Source organism: Globicephala melas, chromosome 1, assembly GCF_963455315.2.
Source record: "Globicephala melas chromosome 1, mGloMel1.2, whole genome shotgun sequence".
NCBI lineage: Eukaryota > Metazoa > Chordata > Mammalia > Artiodactyla > Delphinidae > Globicephala > Globicephala melas.
The window spans coordinates 108,202,752-108,226,656 of NC_083314.1; the positions used below are offsets into that span (position 1 = coordinate 108,202,752).

Sequence of the window (23,905 nt, forward strand, 5' to 3'; positions counted from 1 at the left end):
ACATGAAGCAAGTTAATGGCAAGGGTCATGGGGAATGAACACTTAATGAGTAATTACTAAATAACAGGCCCTTTGCTACATGTTTTATGTACATTGTCTTATTTAATCCTTACAATCCTATAAGAAGGTTCCACTCTTATTTTATTGATGAAGCAACTTGAAGTTGAAGGAAAGTGGAGTAACTTTGTCCTAATACGATAGACGTTGTGGAGCTATTTCTCAAACCCAGGCAGGTCTGCCTCCAAAGAGTGATTGTCTTGGCACTGCACTATAAAATTTATCTAAAACTCTCTCTTTTCTGTGAGGCTTTTCTTAGCCATGGTATTTTATAGGACCTTCTACTTCCTCTGAACTGTAGCCTAATATTATTATTAAATAATTCATATTACTCACTGGGGAAATAATGTATTGCTTTTTATTGATAGCAGTTTTTTATACTTATGTGTCCTATATAGTCTTCCTCAGATAGCAGTACAGTTAAAAAAAAAAAAAAAACTACCAACAATACCATTTGGATAGTTAGAGTTACAAATAATTAAAATTTTCCATGAAATACCTCAATATTAAATATGCTTCAGTCTCCTTTTATAAAACAGTAATGTGCTATTGATAACGTTTTGGTTTTATGGATTTGGTATTATGGAAACCAAACATTCTGTCTCTCATGGTTCAAAATTGCTACTCTTGACCATGACCTCAGTCTCTCTCCATATGAGTAAACCTGAAGGAAATTCTGCGGCTTGCAGGATCTCAGTTCCCCCACCAGGGATTGAACCCAGGCCGTGGCAGGGAGAGCACGGAATCCAAACCAGTAAACCACCAGGGAACTCCACATTTGATTATCAATAAGTACTTGCATTTTCTAAATATAATGTAGTGTCTTCTGTAACATTTTGGTGAAATTTTGTAATTACTTAAATTCACAATAAATAAATGCTTCTGGTTTTATAATTAAAACTCCAGAATTGAACATGCAGTAAGTAAAAACTTGTTAGGTCAAATGTAAAATCAGGAAAAAAGCAGTGGCTGGTTTGTGATTTGCCTTTACAAAAATAATTCTTTCTTTTTTTTTAAGGACAGTGATATGAGAGAGGTGCATACTTTGTGTTAAAGAAAGCAAATTTCTTATATTTGAATTTTTTACCATCCTAAATGAAGATAATTATAGAGTAGTGATTACCTTGGAATATTTTTCTTAGAAGATAATTGGAATTTTGTAGGCTGATTTTAGAGAAAGGAAAGAAGAAAAGTTGAGTAAATGGTAATATCAGTAAGAGAATTCATGTTTAATAAATATATTATTTTGTAGAAAATAAAACTTCTGTGTTTTTTTGTTTTTCTAGTTCTCAATGAAAGTGCCCCACTTTCCCATCTAAATATATATAAATTTGAATTTACTTAATAGAGTTTAAATGTATAATATAGGTGAAAGGTTAATTACAGAATTTTTTGTATGTGATCTGAACCCCCCTTTCAATAAAATGAAATTGTAATTTAGGGAAATAATATATTCTCCAGATGTGAGAATGTTCTTGTTTGCTTCCCATTAGACCATAAACAATTTTGTGTTTCCTAAATATGATTAATTAATATATGATTGGCAGATGAATTAATGGAACTTTTATAATGAGAATTTTACCGTAACCATTGAGATCTCCAAAAGTTTTTTTTTTAAATACATACAGTTGAATATTTGAAGCTCTGAATTTGAAAGAGTTATCAAAATTGTTTGAGTGTAGAAAGAAACCAGCATAACATTTCTTATGTTCCAGGCTATATATTAAGGCACAAATTATCTCTTCAACTGTTGTAAGGAATTCTTTCAAAGCCACGATTGTTTGCATTTGCAGTCATGTCACTAACTTTGATGTGCTATTCTAATGGACCTTGATCCTATGGAATCGCATATGTCTGGGGCAGAAGTTACATCAGCAGCACTTAGAACATTGTACATTTTTGAGTTCTTGAACAAATTCCTGGCCTTCCCTGAATAACCACTAGGCAAAAAGACATCTGACATTGATACTGATTCTGTACTCAAAAATTTCCTTTCTCGTATTCCTTGTTTCTTGCTGATTATTGTCAAGTGTATAGGCACAGTAGTGTTTTAATGGTGAATTTCTCTCTGCCCATAAGAATTATTTCTTCTCTGAAGCAGTTCATTCCATATGCATATATATTTATCTTACCACTTTGGGTATTATTATCTCTATTTTCATTTCTAATATAATTATATGTTTTGTCTTCCTAGGACTTCTGACACTTGTACTTCTTTTGCACTTATTGGATGTGGTGGGTTAATAAATATCTCAAAATTAAGCAGAAACAGCAAACTCATCATAAACTGAAGAACACAAAGACCCAAAGTAAAATAATAATTTATGGCAGTTTAATACTCTTTTGGTGGAGGGCAGAGTTGACACAGTACCTCTGTAGTGTGGAATTGACACATTTTTGACTCAATTATAAAATTGTGGTCAAAAGTTTGATTGGTTTGAAAGTCATATGAAGGAAGTTATCACGCATTTTAATTTTTAAAGACATGAATTGTTCTTGTTGGAGCTGTGTGCATATGTGTGTCATTTACCCTATCAAAACTGAGATGGTCACTTATCTTGTTCTGACTACATGAAAGCATAAACAACACAACAGTCAGTCATTCCGTGCTGAATATGACTTAGCACTCTCCTTTGGTTGCAGCTGCAGTTTATTACCTTGCCTCTTCCAATTGCAAAGTTCTTCATTAGGAAATTAACCTTTTATTAATAAATGTCCATTTGTTTTTCTACTACTGTTGCTTCTCATTATTATATGATTTTGCCAGATTGTTAAAGTTATGCCTTTGTGGGCCCCTTTCTTTTATCCTCCTTGCATTACCTGCTTCAGTTTGCCATATAGCAGCTTCTTGAGATGTGTCAAACTATGTGTAGTATTTAGTGTATTTTTCAACAAGAATCGCTTTGTGTTATTATGTTATTTATGAGCTAGTACCTTACTGTTTGTAACATCTTTCTATTAAATAATGAGGATAATACATGGCATCAGGAACAGAACTATTCAACAAGTTCAATGTAATTTGGTGGTAGGTGGTACAATTAGATCATTAGTTTGTCATGGCAGTGCCACATGCTGCTGGCAAGAAAGCATTATTAATGTTCCCGCTATTTTTTATTTTTGGTGTTGCCAATAGAAAAAACCTCTGTACCTCGAGTTTTCGGGATGCATATAGCTCTGTGACCTCAGTGTGTTAGTCATTTAGTGCCATATTTCATTGTTCAAGAATCAGCTTATCAAATATTACAACTACAGGATTATTTCAGGTAATTTTGAATTTAGAGAATATTTTTAAAGTTCAATAGTATAAATTTAACTTCTGTTTTTAGCTCATTATTTCAAATAATGTTAATAGTGTAATAACCAAACATTAAACATACATAGTACATATGAGAAAGGACCTTAGAAATCATCTTATCCAATCTCCAGTGCCGTATTTCCTTCTACAGTGTTCTGACAAATAGTCCAACCTGCTGAGCCATTCAGTTCACTCTTTTGTAAGACAACCCATTGAAATGCTGAATGGTTCCTGTTTCTAGTTTTTCTTAATCTTGAGATAAAATCCACATCTTTATGATTCAGACATATTGATTATATGTTTTTTCTTCTGTATGCCAAACCTTCAAACATTTGAAGATTGCTAATTGCATTGGCTAATTGTTGGATTAAACTTGCCAGGTTTTCTCTTCATTCTTCATGTTATATGCTGGGTACCCTTACAAATGTTCAGTATTTTTTTAGAGTTTCCTGTCAATGTGACATACAGCTTAGGATACTACCTGGATGATATCATTATATATGGTATACTCTGTCTTCACTTGCATTGTATGCTAGGTGAGACAGGTATATATATTTGTACATTGTGTATAGTATATATATGCTTAAATACTGAAGTAATTTTAGATGTAATATTTCAGTTAATTAAGGTTTTTTTTGCAATTAGAATGACAGTTGTGAATGGTTTTCTGTTCTTGAACCAATCTCAAAATATGACTAACTGAAGTTGTCGTGTGTTTTCAAGGATAATTTAAATGAACATGGGGTTTGTGAAAATCTGACAGATCCTAACTCTAACTCAGCTAGTGGGCAACATTATAATTTATTTATAGCTATGCAGTGTAGTTATTAATGGACTAATGTAGAGTGAGGGCAAATTGTACTATATTTTTTGTGAAATTATACTACATGACAGAGGTTGGTATTATGTAATAAGTACCCACAAAATATTAACCTACTTGCAATAAATACAATTAATAATGTACATAAAAGAATGGAATTAAGCTAATTTTCTATGAGAACAGAATTATTCATGAACAGGAAGTGGACAGCATAGATTTGATGACAGGAAGGTTGTATCTAATCTGAATTACTGAGTGACCTAGGAAGCTTGCTCACAGGGATTACAGAATAATTATGTTAATATGCAATTATCACCTCATTTCTTCTGTAGTAACCTCAAGATGTAGTGTGGTGAGGGTGTTATAGCAAGTGCTGATAGTTTGCAAAAATACTGATGTTTGAGATTTCTGAGACAATAAGTCTAGCTTGAGGCATATAAGTGATGATGTCATCTTGAAGACAGATCTGACCTTTGTACTTTTTTTTAATGCTCACAGTATATAACTACAGGCAGTTATAGCTGTAGAACTCATTATGATTTTCCAGAACCTGAAATATGTTTTATGTAGATTTAAAATTCCATTTGCAGCTTTTTATAAAGTATGTGAATTTTTTTAAAGAACATTTTAAAATTCAGTTAATAGAAAAATTGTGGTTATACGATTACATGGAGGAGGACACAGTGATAGTATCTAAACATTTAATAAAAAGATCCCAAGTGATACAGCAATTTCATTGAAATTTAGAGAGGCCAAACAATATAACATTAATTTGTTTATTTTAATTCATTAGTTTCTCCTTTTTAAACTTAATGAATAATGCCTACCTTCAAATATGCTCCTTCCTTTGTTATATTAACGTAACCTAGTATTTATGACTCTTTTATATATATTTAACTATATAAAAGTGGTTGAAAAACTGTGTGAGACAGTGTGAAATTAACTTATAGGTCAAATGCTTTCTTGCCTGGATATTCCATAAGCATCCTGAATGTAGGGAAATAATTTTTGATGTCAAAATTCTGGGTCAGTGCAACACATTTTGATGATCCATTGTTCTATATTGTATCTCAATGCAATAGCTCTGAGTCTTGAATACTGTTAAGAAAAAATGTATCTTGAACACTTTCATTTACAGAAATATATTCTGAAAATTAAGCCAGGAGAATTTTTTATTGTTGCTAAAATACTAGCTTACTGATTCAGCCTCTTGTAGCATATTTTTAAACTGATGCAGTGTATTTTTAATATTAATGTGCTAATAAAAAATTTTTCTGAAAAAGAATAACTCCCCTATTTTTGAGCAGAGATGGTCAATTTGGAGGCAAGTAAGGTGTATTTCACTATGTAGATGTAAAGGAAAACTTTGACTGTTAAAGACCTCATTTTATATTTTCACAATATTTAATTTGATCTTCTGTTTTTCTTTTTACTACATGTGCTTTGTATATTTAAAAATCTGTTATTCTTTCTATGTTTTTGAGCAAAACCCTTTGATATCTTCAAACTTTGAACTTATGGAAGGCTCTTATAAAGCCATTCTGGTAATGAGGATGCAATCTCCAAGCTGACATGATATTCTCATAGTTTGTCACCCTGCTGTTCAGGGGGTACCAATGAAGTTGCTTTAAATGGGAAGCGTCTGTTCCATCTCGGAACCTCTAACACCAGAACAGATGGGTGGAACATGGAACATGGAAGGTTTTACCTCTGAGGTGGTAACAGTGAAGCCACTCATTAACACTGAATTTACCACTTCGTTAGCAACGTTGCTTCCTGTTGAGAAAAGCTAATATAGGCTTTCAGATTGAGCATATATTTGTCTACCTCTGTGAATATAATAAGTAGGAAAAGAAAGTAAATGTCTTTCAGGCTAGTTTTTTAAAAAAAAATCTGTCATCCATTTCTGATTTATGAGGTTGTTCCTATTTGGGCATTTTACTTTTTCTACCTAACTTAATTAGAAATGTCAGGAACGGGTAATAGTATAGCATCAAGGTTTGCTTTTCTTTTCATTGACGTTTGCACACTCCTTCCTAACACATGTTTATGTGATGCCCATTTTTAACTTCTCTGTGTGTGATGTAGAGACTCCTGCTGGGTGCTGCATTAGCACCATTTTGGAGTGATATCATTGAATATGATGTTATTTGAAGTCTATTTTTATTTCTGTGGAAATTTGCCAATCTCAAAACAGAATTCTAAGACCTATGACGGGCAGAAAAATAATTGTTGGTATAAATAATAATGCCAAAGAAGGATATTTATAATATTTACTTGTAATATTTGTTGTATTAAGGAACACACTTGTGGAAAGAATAAGATCATATTTAAAAGTGCTGCTCTGAGTTGTGAAATAAGAAGAAAATAATTAGAAGCAATTCTTTTATTCTTTAACTGGATTTAATGTTTTACAAAGTATGTACTTGGTACCATAAAAGATATTAGAAATAATGAACTTTATTGCAAATGTTTTAATTTCTAAATAGCAATTGTAAATTCCTGCTGTTCTAAAATGATATTACTTGTTATACAAATTTAAAATACTGTAAAAGAAAAATGGAAGACCTTATTCTTTATCTGAGAGCAGGAACTATGTCTGTCATGTTCCCTACTGAATCCCTGCTACTAGAGCAGTGCCTGGCACATAGAATGGGCTCAGTAAACATTTGGAGAATGAATAAACTGTACTTGATACTATGTACGAAAGGAAAAGAAACATGGAATTTTCTGTCAGTACTTCGAATAATTAAGTACATGGGGTTGCCAAATAGCGGGTTCTTTAAATCGCACTCGAGGATTATTGGATATTTTGAAGGCGTTGCTAAAACTGCTGAGTTAAGAAATCAGAACCATGATGGAATTTGCATTATTTGAATGAGATATCCGAATTTCATAGGAAGAAAACTGTTTTTCTTCTTATACTTTAGGAACTTTTGTTTTGATTTTGCAGTTGTGTTTGTGTTTTTATTCATTCACCACATTAGTCCTTTATTCAACAAATATTGCCTGAGCACTTATGCCAAGCATCCTGTTAGGTTCTAGAGGTATGAAGGTGACTAGGTCACTATCCCTGCCCTCAAAGAGCTTACATTCTTCCAAGAAGATAGGCAACTCCTGTATAATGTGACCATTTCTGAGAGCAAAATAAGAACAGGGTACAAGGAAACTCTTCATAGTAGGGGCAATAATTATAGCCATGGTATGTATGTCTTCCAAACTTTCAGAAGTGTCCTTTCCTTTTAAAATATCCTGCTGTCTTCTCATAATGATTAAATATATTATCAAAAATGCCTACAAAAATATTGTCCACATTTTATATGAAATAAACTAAAAACTTAACATACATTTATGATGTTTCAGAGTAGAGTAAAAATTTTTAGGTTATTGCAGTAGACTGTCAGATCATAAATAGGATAACTGCCAGTAGGGAATGCCTAGAATTTGCGGTTCCAGGTTATGAAAGTTAAAAGAAACATGGAACTTCATTAATTTTAACTTTACTAATTTAGAATGAAGGATATTTTATATAAGCAATGAATGAAACCCAGTGAATGAGACATTTCTTAAATTAGTCGAATTTTAGGAGAATGTGAAACACTGAGAGCAAAGCAGTCTTATTTTAAATAAAAAAATGCTGTTTCATACATTAGCCATTGATGTTGATAGCACATTGTACATTCAAGTAAGCTTCTCTACTGACTGGTATTTTGTTACCTTCCTCTGGGAATGGACTTTTAAGTGACAAAACTTTTACTTTTCTGCAATATTTAACAATTTACATTATTCTCTAGTGTAGAATGTCCCTTAATAAATCTACTTAAGTGAGATAATTTTCTTATTAGCAATCTGTATATGAGATTTTAGATTTTTTTCAGTCTGTAGCATATTCATTTATATTGTGTGTGTCTGTGTGTGTGTGTTTATGTTACTTTGCCCTACATTTTGTATATATGCAGTTTTGTGTTGTTACCTAGCACAAAGGAAAGATTAACCACTGCAGCCCTTTAAAAATCTTTCAATTTTTTTTAAGTGTTTCTTCATCCTTGAAAAATTATTGGGATCTTAGTATAAAAAGTAGAATTAAGCTACTAAAAATGTGTACTTTTAACTCTCCATACGTTCTAATAATATTCTTTCTTTCATGCAAATCTAAATTTTTTTTTCCATTTTCTAGACTAAATGTGTTAAATGGGCTTGCCAACAATATGGATGACTTGAAGATAAACACCGATATTACTGGTGCTAAAGAAGAACTCCTAGATGACAACAGTTTTATATCAGACAAAGAGAGTGGAGTTCATAAACCAAAAGATTGTCAAACATCATTTCAGAAAAACAATACATTCACTCTGCCTGAAGAACTGTCAAAGGACAAATCTGAAAAAGCCTTAAGTGGAGGCCAGTCTACTCTATTTATACATGCTGGTGCTCCTACTGTTTCTAGTGAAAACTTTATCTTGCCTAAAGGAGCTGCTGTTAATGGACCAGTTTCACACTCCTCCTTAACTAAGACTTCCAATATGAATAAAGGCAGTGTTTCATTAACCACTGGACAGCCTGTGGATCAGCCAACGACAGAATCTTGTTCAACTTTGAAGGTGGCAGCTGATCTTCAGCTCTCTACACCACAGAAAGCAAGTCAACACCAAGTTTTATTTTTGTTATCAGATGTAGCACATGCTAAGAATCCAACCCATTCCATTAAAAAACTACCTACCTCTGCTTCAATTGGTTGTGACATTCAGAATTCAGTAGGGAGTAATATAAAGTCAGATAGCACTTTAATAAATCAAGTAGAGGTGGGTGAGGATAGTGAAGATTTATTGGTAAAAGATGATTGTGTCAGTACATTAACAGGAATTTCCTCAGGTACAGATGAATTTAGGTCAGAAAATGATACAAACTGGGACCCCCAAAAAGAGTTCATTCAGTTTCTTATGACGAATGAAGACACAGTGGATAAAGCTCCAGTTCACTCTAAAGTAGGTCTAGAAAAAAAGAGAAAGCGAAAAATGGATGTAAGCAAGATAACTCGTTATACTGAGGATTGCTTTAATGATTCTAACTGTGTACCCAATAAATCAAAAATGCTAGAAGTAGACTTTATGGAACAGAATGAAGAACTGCAAGCAGTAGACTCACAGAAATATACATTATCAAAAGTGAAACCTGAATCAACCGATGAAGACTTGGAATCTGTGGATACTTTTCAACATCTAATTTATAATCCAGATAAGTGCGGAGAAGACAGTTCACCTGTTCATACTGGCACTTTTCTTTCAAATACCTTAAAAAAGAAATGTGAAGAAAGTGATTCCGAGTCACCTGCTACTTTCAGCACCGAAGAGCCATCATTTTACCCCTGTACAAAGTGCAATGTGAATTTTAGGGAGAAAAAGCATCTCCACAGGCATATGATGTATCATTTAGATGGGAATAGTCACTTTCGGCATCTTAACGTCCCAAGGCCATATGCTTGTAGAGAATGTGGACGGACATTTCGAGATCGGAACTCGCTACTAAAGCATATGATTATTCACCAAGAAAGAAGACAGAAATTGATGGAGGAAATTCGTGAATTGAAAGAACTTCAGGATGAAGGAAGAAGTGCACGATTACAATGCCCTCAGTGTGTGTTTGGTACCAATTGCCCTAAAACATTTGTGCAGCATGCTAAAACCCATGAAAAAGATAAAAGGTACTACTGCTGTGAAGAGTGTAACTTTATGGCAGTGACAGAAAATGAATTGGAATGCCATCGAGGAATTGCCCATGGAGCAGTGGTAAAATGCCCTATTGTCAGTTCTGATGTAGCCCAGAGAAAAACGCAAAAAAAGACTTTCATGAAGGACCCCGTTATAGGATCATCCAAAAAATCAGCTACCTATATATGTAAGATGTGTCCTTTTACTACTTCAGCCAGGAGTATTTTAAAAAAACACATGGAGTACTTGCATTCATCATCATGCATTGATTCATTTGGCAGTCCTCTTGGACTTGATAAAAGAAAAAGCAACATAATCGAAGAACCTATAGATACTGATAGTCCTAAACCATTAACTAAACAACAGTCAACAACATTTCCAAAGAACTCTGCTTTAAAACAAGATGTAAAGCGAACATTTGGATCATCCTCACAATCAAGTAATTTTTCAAAATTCCATAAGCGGCCACACAGAATACAAAAAGCTCGGAAAAGCATTGCCCAGTCAGGTGTAAATGTGTGCAATCAAAACAATTCTCCTCACAAGACTGTTATGATTAAAAGCAGCATTGACCAAAAACCTAAGTATTTCCATCAGGCAGCAAAAGAAAAACCTAATGCCAAGGCAAATAGCAACTATTTATATAGACATAAATATGAAAACTACAGGATGATCAAAAAATCAGGTGAATCATATCCTCTGCATTTCAAAAAAGAGGAAGCTAGTTCGTTAAATTCTTTACATCTGTTTTCATCATCAAGTAATTCTCACAACAATAGTTTTATCTCAGACCCTCATAACTCTGATACCAAAAGGCCAGAAAGCTTCAGAGACCACAGGCGTGTAGCTGTAAAGAGAGTAGTTAAGGAATCTAAGAAGCAAAGTTCTGTTGGAGAAGACTTGGATAGCTATCCAGATTTCTTGCATAAAATGACCGTTGTTGTTCTGCAAAAACTTAATTCTGCTGAAAAGAAAGATAGCTATGAAACAGAAGATGAAAGTTCCTGGGACAATGTTGAGCTAGGTGACTACACTACACAGACTATAGAAGATGAAACCTATAATGATATTAATCAAGAACATGTAAACCTATTCCCTCTATTTAAAAGCAAGGTGGAAGGTCAAGAGCCTGGAGAAAATGCTACACTTAGTTATGATCAAAACGATGGCTTTTATTTTGAATATTATGAAGATGCTGGAACTAATAACTTTTTGCATGAGATACACGATCCTCAGCATTTAGAAAATGCAGAAACTTCATTGTCAAAGCATAGTTCTGTTTTTCACTGGACTGATTTGTCTCTTGAGAAGAAATCGTGTCCTTACTGCCCAGCAACGTTTGAAACAGGCGTTGGGTTGTCAAATCATGTCCGGGGACATCTTCACAGAGCAGGATTAAGCTATGAAGCCCGTCATGTTGTATCACCAGAACAAATAGCCACAAGTGACAAAATGCAACATTTCAAAAGAACTGGCACAGGAACACCTGTTAAGCGAGTTAGAAAAGGTAAGTTTTCATGCAGATAATTTGGGCTAATATGTCCATATTCGAATTCAAAGGATTTGAAGGTTTTACTCAAATTTGGCCTTTATTAGAATCACATAATTTCATATTTCAGAGTTAATTTGTTTTAAGGTGGTCAATTTATTAAAAATTCTGATATTACTCTTAAAAAATTTTTCTTTTAGCGATAGAGAAGTCTGAAACCACTTCTGAACACACTTGTCAGCTCTGTGGTGGTTGGTTTGATACTAAAATTGGATTATCAAATCATGTTAGAGGCCACCTGAAAAGACTTGGAAAGACCAAGTGGGATGCTCACAAATCTCCAATCTGTGTTCTGAATGAGATGATGCAAAATGAAGAAAAATATGAAAAAATCTTAAAGGCATTGAACAGTCGTCGTATTATTCCTAGACCATTTGTAGCTCAAAAACTTGCATCAAGTGATGACTTTCTATCTCAAAATGTTATACCTCTTGAAGCATACCGTAATGGCCTAAAGACTGAAGCTTTATCAGTGTCTGCATCAGAGGAAGAAGGGCTGAGTTTCTTAAATGAATATGATGAAACAAAGCCAGAACTGCCTAGTGGAAAAAAGAATCAGTCTCTTACACTGATAGAACTGCTTAAAAATAAAAGGATGGGAGAAGAAAAGAATTCTTCTATTTCTCCTCAAAAGATCCATAATCAAACTGCAAGAAAGAGATTTGTTCAGAAATGTGTTCTTCCACTAAATGAAGATAGTCCATTGATGTATCAACCACAAAAAATGGACTTCACTATGCACTCAGGTAAGAGGACATTTATGACTATCTTACATAATTTAAACACAGTTAATGTTTACCTTAGTGGAATATGTGTCAAAAATACTTTTTCAGAATCCTTTTATTTAAGCTGCTTTTTTGCAGAGCAGAGATTGGTTATACTGTTATTTCTGTGTAAATCATCAGTTGATGTTCATCAGCACTGAATTCTCTGTGCCTCATCTCTTGGTCACAATGCAAGGTGAGAACAAAAGCAAAAACAAAAAGCTGATCTGTAAAAATAAAATTTGTCACAGACGGGGGATGGTTCTTTGGATGGGAGGTTGATGTTGTTTAGAAGCATAGTGTTACTAAATAGGCTGTCATATTTTTGCCAGTGCTCCAAAGTGATACCATTTTCAAGATTTTAGTTGTCGGTTTTCCTACTGCTTGGGTAAAACGAAAGAGACTCTTTAAACTGAATGGATTGGTGTCTGTTGTGTGTTGTGATTAACCCAAAGAAACTTCTCCCTCTCCAATTCCTCATTGTATTGTGGGATAGTTTGGTTTTGGAGGACTGTTGTGAGTAGAAAACATTTATTTGGGGTTTTAGATTTTACTATAGTGTTCTAGTAGAACAAAACAGATGGTTTAGCTTAGTGGTTATGCACCCATAGTTTTTCCTTTTCAAAGGAATATTTTGTATGTATTGGCAAGTGATGTGGCAGATAAAAAGTTGCCATACTTTATTTGGTATTGCTAAGTCTGGTTTATACTTTTAGACGAGAGAAATGTTGTGTCTGTATAGGTTTCTTTTGGAGGTTAAGAATGTTGAAGATAAATTTAGATGATCTCATAATTTTAGCACTGGGTTGAATGTATCTAAGGTAAAAGTAACTGGTCAATGGATTAATAATGAATAAAATTACTGTAATGCTGGTTTGTTTACTTTGGGCAGACACTGGGATATTCCAAATATTTGTAATGCAGTGTTGATTTGAGGAAAGACTGCCTTGTATTTTAAGTGGTCTGAAAAACAATTTATCTTGTATGGGCTTCTGGTTAATAGGGCTCTTTCTTTTGTACGAAGAGAGTCTTTCAAAGATAACTTTTCAGCATTTTTCAGAGGGATAAAATGTAAGGAAGATGTGTCAGCTGTGTTGGCCAAGATATAGTACACTTCAGAGAGGGAAAGCATATTTGTGGCTATCACAATAATGTTGAAGAAACCAATTGAAACATGTTGGGGGCGTGAGGGTTGTCTGAGAAGTTAGGAGTTTCTTATTGTTTCAGCATGTTTACTGTGATGACTAAGATGTTAGCTTGTTGATCATTTATTTAGCACAAAGATTTTAGCAAAATACTTCAGATCATTAACTTTCATTATTGATTGTGCATTCAGAGTAATGAACATAAAATGCCCTGAATAAAATGTTGTGTCTAACAGCTGTTCATTGGTGTGTTTTACCACCTTTTCTCCCAGCCTTCATCAGAAAGGCTTTTTTTAGTATTGAGACTTTTAAGGTTTTGTGGGTAAAACACTTTAATTACCACTTTGTCAACTAGACTTTTTAGTTTTTTTTTTTTATTGGTAATGTTGTAAACTTTGAAACTTCTCAACAGAACTGTGCTATTCAAATCATAGGATTGTATTTTAGGTTTAGGAAATGATCTGCGTAACACAGAAATCTGCAAGAAAGTGATAATAGGTATTAAATCCAGAGGAGCTCAGGGGTTCAAGACACTCCTCCTTCTACCTTTCCAAAGAGCATGGGTTGGCTCTAAATACTAACTACAAACTAATAATAGGTAACTTAATTTCCCCTCCTTATCTTAAGCTAATTCAATGAACGTTTTTTAAAACCATCTTTATTGTGGTACTTTTTTTCACGCTTTTACCTAAGAAAATTTCACTTTTTGAAGTGAGAACTGGATTATAGTTTTCTTTTGAATGATAGGTATGCCTGTGAAGCTTAGAACATGTGTGCATTGCAATACGACGTTTACAAGTGCTGTTAGCCTGTCCAACCACTTACGCGCTTATGCACGAAAGAAGAGTGCTGGACTTTTGACTGGTACAGGTATGTTTGAACAGATAACACAGCAAGTCTGTTTGATACAATACACTTTTTTTTCTCACCAGACTGGTGCTAGTTCAGATCATATTTATAGCTTTCTTTTGTAAGCAGCAGTTGAGTCTGAATAAACATTAAATTTCAGCAACTTGTAAACTGTTGGATATAATTTTAAGCAAGTTATTCTTTTTCATTTAGCTCTTATGGCTTGATTTGAGGAAAAAGGTAACCTAATAGAGGTGTGGAACTTTTGAGTCTACATTATTATTACTGATTTTTAAATTATACCATTTTTGATTTTTAAATTTATTTTTGTTAGTAGATTCTAGTAAGACACCTCTCTTTGGTAAAAAAGATTGTAGTTCTAGCTTAGGGAAATGCTTTGTTAGGCAAAGAAATTATAGTGAAATTTCAAATATGTAACTAAATTAGAAAACTAAGCAAACTAATGAGTCTTCATTAGTCTATAGATCAACTTTTTGAAGGGGCAGGCCTTAATAATGGCCCATGTTGACAACTGAATAGATTTTTCTTTTAATGCCCCTAAACTATATTTAGGATTAATAAATATAGCTGTGCACATAAATGTTAGCATGCACATTTCTGTGTTATTTTTGGTTGGTTAGCCCAACCTTGCAGATACCTCTTCATACTGCTAGCTTGTGAAAATTTTATTAGCTTACTCATATGTAATACTGCTTCTTAAACCCTACAGAATGCCTTGCTCTTTTCGTTTGTAGCCTTTCAAGCTACCCTGCTTTAGCAAATCCCATGTCTCACATCTTAAAATATTCTCTCTTTTCTAAATAGATCTACATAAAATTCTTTTGCCTAAAATTCTCCTTCCAATCTTTTTATTTCTCTTGCTCTTTTAGATCACTTCCTTCTGCTTTCTTCTAGTTGTTGTTTACCCAGCTTTTTTGTTCTTCCTCATGTCTTCCTATGGCTTACATCCAATATGTTCTTGCCACCAAAGAAACACTTGTATTCACACTAGTGTCTTTCTTTCTTCTGCTTCTTTGCTGTATCCTTTGACTTTATATATCAATAACCAGGGATGACTGCTGACGATTTATATTAAAAGGAGGGGAATAGAGTGAGTTTTACTTTACTGGATTAGTCCTCCTACTGTGACATTTCAGTTACTCCTGCCTTCATCAGTCTTGGAAGGTAATTGCAGACATTAGAGGCAGGGAGGCAGTGAAAATAAGAGACTGTAGAAACCGGAAATCATCATTATTGTTATCATAACCACTAACTTGTATTGAACACTTCTGTGCGTCAGGCACTATGCTATGCAGCTGACATGCATAACACTTAATCTTCACAACCACCGTTTCAGTTGTAAGTACTATAATTCTTTGCATTTTATAGGAAACTAGAGCTTTAGAGAACTTAAGCAAGTTGTCCAAACTTATGCAGTTAATAGTAGCAAACTTGAAATTCAAATCAGGGCTGTCTTACCCCTAGATCTTTGTTTTTAGTCACTATTACCTACCACATACAGGATGAAAGCAATTGAAAATCCTATGAAGTTGGGTTCAAGGTGAGGATCATTGTGGTGCAGAGTCTAATTTGAAAGAGCAAGGAGGGGAGAGTTCTCTGGTGGCCTGGTGGTTAGGATTCCAGGCTTTCACTCCTGTGGCCCAGGTTCAATCCCTGGTCGGGGAACTGAGATCCCGCAAGCTGTATGGCACGGCCAAAAAAAATAAAAAGAAAGAAAGGGGAAAAAAAGAAAGGGCAGGGACCCAAGAAATGGTTAGGGCTGTATTAGATTTCAGAGGACTTTAGAAAATGTTCCATTCTGACCATTTGGGCACGTTACATAAATATTCAATAAGGTAGATCTCTCCAGTCCAGATTTTGTAGTCCATTAAAAAAAAATGCCTTTATCTCATATGAAAATCCTTCAAAACATAGTATTAATTGCTTATAACTAACAGATAATGACCCTCCATTGACCAGGGGTACATTCTCATGAACTCTTTATCATCTAAAAAGTTTCATTAGTTGGGGAAAAAGTAATATAAGATGAATGGGGATACATTTTTATGGGCATCAGAAAAGGAGATGCTATGTTTAAAATGTTATTAAATACTAACCAAAATATCAGAAGTGTTAGGAAATATGACGTGTGTGTTAGGCAGTCCTAGGGCAAAAAGAAGGGAAATGAAAAGCTGAAGAAAGTCTAGGGTGGTATTTTCCACAGCCCCTACTCACTTTTAAGAAACATAAAAATCACATGCTCCCTTGGAAATTCTGAAACTTTTCCCCTTGTTTTCAAAATCTTCTTGACCAATAGAGCTACATAAAGGATATTTTTGCTGATTATTCATGGCAGTAAGAAGTTGTTATGGGCTTTATTGTTTTCCAAGCGTAGAATTCTTTTTTTTTCTTTTTTTTTTTTTTTGCTGTATGCGGGCCTCTCACTGTTGTGACCTCTCCCGTTGCGGAGCACAGGCTCCGGACGCACAGGCTCAGCAGCCATGTCTCACGGGCCCAGCCGCTCCGCAGCATGTGGGATCTTCCTGGACTGGGGCACGAACCCACATCCCCTGCATCGGCAGGCGGACTCCCAACCACTGCACCACCAGGGAAGCCCCCAAGTTTAGAATTCTGTATTATATTTATAAACTCCAGATGCCTATTCTCTTCTTCCATATCAGTTTCACTGGTATAAAGCAATGGTCCCAACCTGTTAGCCAGGAGGTTTCCACTGGGTTATTATAAGTGATTCATCAATTCATATGAGTAAAAGGCATTAGTTTTCAAGAATATGTAGATGCTGTATTGATGACTAAAATACAAAACCATTTTTTAAAAAACTTACCTTAATCTAAGTATATCACAAAACTGAGACAATATAAAGGGAAAATAAGTAGAACTAAAGCCTCTGTGCTCCTGGTTCAAGCAGACTTGATTCATGTGAATTGTTAATTATGTGGCCTACTTCGGAAGAAAAAGCTTAGATATCCCTGGATGAAATGGTAAAGGCCTGCTTGGTTACCTGTGATGGAATAAACTCCCAAGCCTTCTTAGAAACCACCAGCTAGCTCCTGGCCTCGTCTCTGGGAACTGGTGGCTTTTTGAGAAAGAGAAATATTCCAGAACAGAAGGAAAAGGATGCCCCTCTGTTCCTCTAATATTTATTTACTGATGACTCAAATACTTCTAATGTGATGGTTCTCACATGGGGGGGTTATTCACCCTTTTGGGACTTTGAAAGCTATGGGCCCCATCCCAGAAACATGCACTTATCATCCACAGATAAAAAGTTTTATTATATGTAAGCGTTACGTATCCCTTGAAGTTTATCATCCATGGGGCCTTCCTCTGGTGAAAAACTAAGAAAGAGGAGATGCCAAATAAAAATGAAGTGTAAAGAACACAAAACTGGGATTCTGGAGCCCTAAGAGATCTTTCTCTTTTTTTAAGAACTAGAAGATGCTTAAAATGCCAGAACTGTGTAACATCAAACTAATTTATATGGTCACAGATATAAATCCTAACTTAACTAAAAGGAAATAATGAAGAAAGTAGGAAAGTTTTGGAATTAAAGACATGGAAGAGGTAGCCATACTTAGAACAGAGTTCAATTGTCAAGAAAGAATAAACTTCACATATTTAAATTTTGTCCAACACTGACCTAGTTTATTTATCATCCTTTGGGCAGGTTCAAATGAATTGTTTAATAATTTCCATGTGCCTTCAGTTGTGGATAATCATTTATGAAGCTGTTTTACTGAGGTTTTTTCTTTAGTGGATTTTTATCTAAAGAGACTAGTTCCAAAGGGTTTACTTTATATCCTACATTGCAAATTCAAGACATACTTCTTATTCAGGAATTTATTCTAGTTAATATAGACTGCAGTATTGGAAGACTTCTTTTTCACGTTTTGTTCTCTTTAGATTGTTTTACATGCCCACACAGATTTCTTTTTCCTGGTTGATTCTTTATACAGTCTAATAAGAACATTATTAATTTTCATTAAAAATTAGAAATTTCATACAATTTATAGTAAATGCTTTTAGACTTTTTATTTTAACTGCTGGCTTTTTTGTGTTTAATAATATTTTAATTAAATGATATCTTTTTCATACTGGCAGTATTAAGAACACAGTATATTTACTAAGTTATTAATAGAGTGACGGAGTCTAGTGCCTCTTTCACTCTCACGAGTGTCCTGGATTGCACAATAAATTATAGGGTCACCCTGGTTATTAAAATTTTTTAATATTTAAAATTATTCAAAGCAAAGTGTATTCTATCAACTTAATCTGCAATCAGGAACAACAAAAAATATTTTGCGGTCAGAGTAGCAGTGAATTTTTAACAGGTAAAGAAAGGGAAGTAATTGAAGTCCAAGTAGAGAGAATGCTGTGAAAGTAAATATATCAGTAAGTTGAATGCATGTTTGCACAGTGCTTTTCTGTGGTAACATAGCAATCTGTCGTCTCCTAAAAAGAAAAGAAAATAACAGTGGTATTCAACGTTTTTACTGGAATTCCATTTTACATCTTGACCTTGTATACAAACTCACATTCATACATATACATACTCACTTGTTCACTCACCTGAATTGAGTATGATGCACTCTGATATTTTCTATTTTATTATTTTTAATTAAAAATAATAGTGGTCATGACCCAGTAAATTGATTTACTACCCACTAAGAAGTCACTACCCACAGATTGAAAACACTCCCCTTAAGTGTCTCTTTTAGAAACTGATACTGACTAGAATCAACAACAGTAATCGTTTAGAAATCATAACACTCCTTCTGTGGCAGCAAGTGAATTTTCTTTACTCATTGTATTCAAATGTTTAACTATAGATCGTATTTTTCAATCAACTGCTCACCTTTGGTATTTAAAGTAAATTGGAAATTTCTAGCTACTTAAAATTAATGTAGGAAATATATTTTTACATATGCAAATATGTGGGGGGGGCTTCATTTAATTATCTTCAGAATACTTCCATGATAATATTTTGGAAGTAAAACATGATGGTTGCTGTTCTACAACAACAGACTCGTCATTATAATTAAAGAATGACTTTTCCAGTGAGAAAAAATAACTTAAAGAAATTGATACTAGATCCTTTTCAGTCAGTAACACTAATGCAATATGTCTGCATTCTTTTTTAGTGAAGTCATTGTTTTATTTTTCATACCATCCACTTTTAAGCGGTATAGTAGATTATGTGTTACTTAAAGGGATCTTTTGCCTGTTTTCAGCTTTAATGGTATAATTGGCCATAGGGGCCTGCAACAACAAGTGCTAATGAACATATAACACAGTGCCAGGTGCTGAGTGGGTATATAAAAGCCACTAGAAAAATATTCTTTTATTGTAGAAAGTGCTGTAGGAATTCTTTCTGCTGTGAGGGAAAGAAAAAAATAGTATTGTAAAAGCTTTTCAAGGTGTATTACTTGTCCTTTCATGAGTGTCTTCTGTGGTATCTTTTAAAATATTATAATATTGCATCTTCAAGAAACCACATCCTTTTATAGTGATTCATTCAACCTGAAAGAGTATAAGAAAATTTCAATCTTATTATGATTAAACTCTAAAGGAGCAAACCAGCTTCTAATTAAACCAAATACCTGGATAATTCCTCCAGACTAGGCTGTATGAGGGATACATAATGAGATATGACCCTGTATTAAAGAACTTAGGAAAGCATTATTGGCAATACACACAAAACTATCAAAGTTAGAGAACTATGCAAGATACTATACACATTAATAGTATATTGACTGTATGTGCTCTAGGAGTTCAAGTTGTTTGTTTAGTCTAGGCCTCCTTTTGAGGGTAGCTGGGAATTAAGTTGAGTTTGTTTTTTCCTACTGTTTTTTTTTTTACTGTTTGTCGCCTTGTTAAGTAGAGCCTCAAAAAGAAAGAAAAAGGAAGAAAAGATAGCTCATGCTGATATGTTTCTTACAATGTTTAAAGTGGGAGGGAAAAATACAAACAGTAGTCAAATAAAATTTCCGTTCATTCAACAAAAGTTTTAGCTGTTTATTGCTGTACCAGGACTGTGCTAGCTCTGAGGCTATAAAGACCCTGCACTCCAGCTGCGTAAACTTAATGATGGTGATCTGTTAGGACAAGGACAAATGTACTGTTGCAGAAAGCTTTGTAAGGTTTCAGCTAGACCCTGAACGTGAAGGTTGAGTAGTTTTAAACAGAAGAAGAGATGAAGTAGGACATTCCAGGTAGAGAGAACAACATAGCGTGGGATAAAGGGATGGAATTTGGAGTTCAAAAGGTGTTGGGAGAATCAGTTGTAGGTGTTTGGGAAGATGATAACACCAGAAAGGTGGGGTTGATGCTTTGAGTGCTTGCTAAAAAATTTAAGAAGTCATCGAGGAATTTTTTAAAATAAGGAAATGACGTGTTCAGATTTGTATTTGAAAAAGCTATTTCTCATAACACTGAAAGATGGGTTTCTGTAGTTTCTTGGCTACAACTTATTCTGTGGTACTATTCTTCTTCTTTTTTTTTTTTTTTTTTTTTTTTTTTTTACTGATCTGGTACTATTCTTCATTAAGAGTGTATGTCTGTATGTATTTGTCTGCCCAGTAATGTGTGATTTATTCAGGATTAGCAAGGTAGTGAATGGTTCAAGTTGAGTAAATTTTCTGGATAATGGATGACTAGTGTCAAAGTTGATTTCATCCTAACCATTTTTATGGTAGTGCTTCTAAAACGTTATTCTTGTTTTTGCCTTGCGAAACAGTAGACTGAATATAATTTAATTATTTGAGTATTTAGAGTCACGCTTACGGATGCTAATTGTTGTATTATGCCAGCAAAAATCGGGCTATTTGCCCACAATACTGAAAAGCGATTGGCTGATTCATTCACTAATGCAACAAGCATTTTTTTCGGCTTCTTGGTGGTTTATGTATTATGCTAAGTATTACAGAGATAAATTGGAACTTACAATATGGTAGAAGCGCATATGTGCATAACTAATACAAAACAAATTTTAAGTGCCAAATTATAAGTGTGCATGAAATACTGTGGAAGTTAGGATGAAGAGGAAGGTATTTTCAGCTAGACCAGGGCCCAGCAAGGTTTTTGGAAGTAGAATCTGATTTGGACCTTGAAAGATAGTTAATTGAAATGGAAATGGGGGTCAGGGGTGGGGAAGGAGCAACTTGGGACTGTGTGGAAAGTTTATTGAAAACACTAGGAAGTAGGAGATAAGGGAATAGAGTTGGACAAGTAAAGGACATAGAATGCTAGAATGCTAACCCGTGATGCTGGAATTAATTTTGTAGGGAGGAGCCAGTAAAGGTTTTTTTTTTTTTAAGAATTTGTGTGAAGCTTTTAAAACTGTTTTTTAAATAAAAGTTAAAGGAGTTGGTGGGGAAGTGGAGAAATTGTAGATGAGGTCATTTTAGGAGTCCTGAACCAGGATAGTGGCAATAGGAATGTAAAGGAGGGATAGAAATGTCTGGATAATATTATGGAAGTTAAGTAAGCAGAACTTGGCAGATTAGTTAGGGGTACAAGAATACGAGGAAAGAGAAGGAGACGGGTCAACGTTTTAAACCTTGTTATTGGGAAGATGGTTATACCAATAGAGTTAATGAGTCTGCTACCGGGGTGTTTGGTAAGAGAACGGTGGGCTTCATTACTTCTCTGGCTGTCATTTATCTAGCAACACAACATCATCTAGGTATGTACTGTTAACAAAGCAAACAATCACACTTACTCAATCAGTAAGTTTGTTTTTGGGAGAATGGAGCCTAAGAGTTTTGTACTATTGTAGCATAAAATATTTACATTTTATGATGCCTGCTTTTGCTGGTCATCGGTTATACAACTTAGGAATTCTATTTGATCATCTTTTTTGACCAATATTTTGTTTTTCATAAAAGTGTTAACTAGTCCCCTAGCGTTCCTATTGGTTCTGTTACTTACCAATTTTCAAGTTTTGTTTTGTTTTTTTAACAATTGACTTAATCTGGATATTTATGTTTCAATTTTTTTAACTTGTCTAATATCTTTACATCCTTAGTTGTAGTGTTGTGTTTGTTATGATTTATGTTCTGACATGAATCTCTTGAATGCTGTTTATAATCTGGATTAAAACTTAGTAGATTTTACAATAAAAAAGTATGTTCTGGCCAGACCTAAACTGTAGGCAGATCCACTTCAAGTGACTTTATGGAAATAATAAAATAATACACAGATTTTTTCTTTTGGAGGTTAGGGCAAGAGGATGGCTTGCTGGAGACTGGTGGTCCCTCACTTAAGTAAGAAGTGGAAAAGTAGGATTTACTGGTTTTTTGTTGTGTCTGGAGTTTGAGGAATAAGGTTTATTCTTGCCGTCCAGTGTTTAAAGTATGTATTTAATTGTGGCCTTAGCTGGAAGTTAGCTAAACCAGAAATTACCTAGTCAACACCATATTTGTTAATAGTTCAGATTTTGGCTGGAATGTAAAAAAATACTTCAGAATTATAAAAAGCCAAATCAGATCTATTGGGATTATAGATTTGTGATATTTAGATTTACTCTTATGATTATTATGAACTCTATCTAATTTAAGTTGAACATGATTATATTAAAGATAAGTTAACAAATTTTTAGGTAAGGTCATTTCCTTAACTAATTTTGAATAGGAACAATCATTTAGTTACTTCTACTAAATATGAAGTGGTAATTTGGAAATACACTTTTAGAGGGCAGGGAGTGTGATTATATTCAGGTGATTCTAAACAAATGTGATTTAGAGCAGATTTGCCATTGTGTGTTTTAATGTTTATTCCAATTTTAGATATGTCTTTGTCTTAGAAAAGTGGTTGATATTCAATGCCTATTGGGTTTAGTAAAACAGCATGCAAAGCCAACCTACCTTAAGGAGAAATTTTAAGTTTTTTTTTTCTTACCTGTTACCACAGGTACCTGTTAACTCTTAATTGAACAATAAACAGCTTATACCTAGGGGATTGTTAGTTTTTAGCTTTTTGCAACCTAAAAAAAACTAGTCTGCCTCCAATTTCTGTTTATAAAGATGTGTGATAAAGTTTCATATTTATGTTTAGCTTTTCCCTTCACATGGATAATGCTCAAAGTATCATTTTACTAATCATTCCCTCTACTTTGAAATAGCAGAGGCTTCTAGACATTGAATGTATCGATATGTACTTTTTCTTGTCCCAAGTAGATAACTTTCTTTGAACCAAGCATATAAAGCTGTTGCTACCCTTAATACAACCTCCTACTTTGTAGGGCAAACTCAAGCTACCTGACTCCTCTAGACTGATATTAAGCCATCAACTTAATACTTACAGCAAAGGAAATCTGCTTTTCAAATATTTTTCACTTCATTCTCTTCCAGGTAGAATGTTAAATCATGCTATACCTAATTAACTTTGCCATAATTGCCCTGTGATTCTAGGTTAGTTACTGTTTTTAGTTATTGAGAATGGAAACTCCAAAAATAATGAAAGTAACTTAGGGTACTAAAAAAAAATCCAATTTTAGAGTGAAACTATCAAGGGAAAATGGTGATGAAAGTATGCTTCTGAGGTTGCTAATTGTGTATCTATATGTTTAATTCTGATTGGAAGGGGAACATTGCTTTCATAACAATAAACTACTTAAACTGCTTTATGTGTCCATCTTGGGAAAAATGACTGGTTTGATTATGGCAGTGTAGGTAGGAATGAAGAGCTGGTGTTGGGA

The 23,905-nt window shown here is 34.1% G+C and overlaps 1 protein-coding gene across 14 annotated transcripts in view; it reads left to right on the plus strand.

The window, feature by feature from the left end:
* ZNF644 (zinc finger protein 644) overlaps positions 1-23,905 on the plus strand; it is a 112,568-nt gene that overhangs the window by 81,040 nt on the left and 7,623 nt on the right. For 8 of the 14 annotated variants that reach the window (XM_030868627.3, XM_030868628.2, XM_060302932.1 and 5 more), the window contains 3 exons: positions 8,350-11,387; positions 11,570-12,175; positions 14,086-14,208. The exons of 4 other annotated variants lie outside the window; for them this stretch is intronic. In XM_030868627.3, coding sequence (XP_030724487.1) covers positions 8,350-11,387; positions 11,570-12,175; positions 14,086-14,208 — 3,767 coding nt within the window. The remainder of the gene's footprint in view (positions 1-8,349; positions 11,388-11,569; positions 12,176-14,085; positions 14,209-23,905) is intronic. 2 more of the 14 variants (XM_070044445.1, XM_070044457.1) reach the window with 1 other exon arrangement.